This window comes from Anopheles coustani, chromosome 3 (assembly GCF_943734705.1).
Source record: "Anopheles coustani chromosome 3, idAnoCousDA_361_x.2, whole genome shotgun sequence".
Lineage (NCBI taxonomy): Eukaryota > Metazoa > Arthropoda > Insecta > Diptera > Culicidae > Anopheles > Anopheles coustani.
In genome coordinates this window covers 43,214,464-43,216,494 of record NC_071288.1, presented here as the reverse complement: position 1 = coordinate 43,216,494, position 2,031 = coordinate 43,214,464, and the positions used below count along the sequence as shown (strand labels likewise).

General features: G+C 50.4%; 1 protein-coding gene across 1 annotated transcript; it reads right to left on the bottom strand.

The window, feature by feature from the left end:
- Positions 1-2,031, bottom strand: LOC131261547 (glucose dehydrogenase [FAD, quinone]-like). The gene is made up of 3 exons (XM_058263614.1): positions 1,866-2,031; positions 1,548-1,787; positions 1-1,487 (listed from the first exon to the last, which is right to left on the bottom strand). The coding sequence occupies exons 1-3, from the start codon at positions 2,029-2,031 to the stop codon at positions 1-3; spliced, it is 1,893 nt and encodes a 630-aa protein (XP_058119597.1).

Below are 2,031 nucleotides of genomic sequence, written 5' to 3'. Positions count from 1 at the left end.
TCAAATAATAATCGGTTTGTTGTATTGTCGTTTGATAAGATCGGCCGCCTTTTCTCCAATCATGTAAGCCACCGCCATCGTGTGTCCCGATACCGGCTCCGGAATAACACTGGTGTCTACGACCCGCAGTCCTTCGATGCCATGCACCAACAGCTCAGGCGAAACGACCGCATCGTTCCGTGACGGTCCCATCCGGCACGTTCCCATGAAGTGTGCGAAGGATACCGACAGCGTCCGGATGGCACATCGCCAGTACTCGTCCGAAGCCGGCGGATGATGGCGACAGTTGGGAAGCTGGCGGTCCCATATTCGCGCTCGGAACTTCTTCATCAACGGGCCTTCGATAATACGTTGCGTTTCGCGTATACCTGCCAGGATTCCATCGACGTCGCTCGGGTCGGCGAAATAGTTCGGTTGAATTATAGGTTCTTCCAGGGGATTGACACTTCGTAGTTTCACGAAACCTATGGAATTCGGATGTTGCATGTGCACGAGGACGGTGAAGTGATTCTTGATCTCCAGCGGACGATAGACGGCTTCATAAAGCGACCGCTTCATTCGGATCGACTCAGTAGAGATGGTACCCCGGTCGGTGGCGAAGGAACCGATAGCACTAGCCAGTTCTAGTAGCGGCGCTTTGCGATCGCCTGCAGTTATGTTCGGGTAAGTGAAAATTTCAACGGCAGATGGCACCGTTAGAACTCCAGTTCCACGAAGAAGCTGGACCGCATTCTGTACCGTTATAATATCTCCTGGCGCGAAGTAGGCCGTGTTCTCTAGTACCACCTGTAGCCCCGAAAATGCCAGATGATCTTGGAAGCGCATCCCGACGGGTAGATCGGCAATGACACGTATGCCGTGCTCCTTAAGGTGGCTCCTCGGTCCAACACCGGACAACATCAGGATTTTCGGTGAAACAATTCCTCCGGCAGATAGGATAACTTCCTTCTTAGCGTACGCCCGTCGAGTGACATTGTTATTTAGATACTCAACTCCATACGCTCGCCGAGTTCCCGGATCGATTAAAATCTTCGTCACAAAACTGTTCACTCTCAACTTTAAGTTCTTGCGCTGCTGTAGAATCGTTTCCAAGTACGCATTATAGGCAGTGGTACGTTGACCATAAACGCTGGTTCCTTGCACCTGCGACACTCCAAATTGACTCCGACCATTGTAGTCTAGCCTGGCGTATCCAGACTCTAAGGCCGCATTGAGAAACAGCTTCCCGTGATCGCTCAGAAACGGTGAAAACTCGATATTTACTGGACCGTTTGTCGAGTGAAAACCTTGGTCCACGTCGGGACTCTTGAGTCCTTCAAACTTTTTGAAGTAAGGCAACACATCATCGTAGCTCCATCCTACGTTACCGGCCCTCGCCCACCGATCGTAATCGTCGCGATTTCCTCGAGTGTGTAACAACCCGTTGATCAACGTCGATCCGCCGACACCTTTGCCGGAATCGATCGCACACTGATTATTCTCCATACCTAGAAGTACAACGCAAGCCATCAGATACTGATCTCATCTTCATTTCTTCTGCACTTTACCCCAACAGGCATGATGCTGAGGCTCGCTAAGGAACTTCCAATTGAACTGTGACACTTGCGCCACTTGCAATCCGATCGGGATGTTGTACCACACACTTCCAAGGGTTCCCGCCTCCAGGAGTAGAACGTTCCAGTCGGGCCGTTCCGTCAACCGATTGGTTACTACCGAACCAGCATTGCCCGCACCAACGACAATGAAATCATACTCTGGATCCTCATCAACCGCTTTCAGTTTACTTTCTACAACAAGAAGACACCACTGAATGTCTCACCAAATCTGCTTCCAGGTAATTTCTGAAACTTTTCTATTTGTCCTACCCTTTTCTAGAAATCCACGCGTGGCCTCGTTTTGGAACACTTTGTAGAAATTTTTCGTCAAACTTTCCGGTATGGACGCCCCTTCAAACGACCATGTCAGTCGGTACAGTATCGATGCGCCGGCCAGATAAACCAAGAGCACGTTCCTTACCACGTAGCACAGCAT

Bases quoted from the DNA above. Each gene is read 5' to 3' on its own strand.
- LOC131261547 (XM_058263614.1), bottom strand. From the start codon at position 2,031: ATGCTGTGCTACGTGGTAAGGAACGTGCTCTTGGTTTATCTGGCCGGC. The intron at 1,788-1,865 runs GTAGGACAAATA...TTCTTGTTGTAG, and splicing joins GCGTGGATTTCTAGAAAAGG to AAAGTAAACTGAAAGCGGTT. The intron at 1,488-1,547 runs GTAAAGTGCAGA...TTGTACTTCTAG, and splicing joins TCAGCATCATGCCTGTTGGG to GTATGGAGAATAATCAGTGT.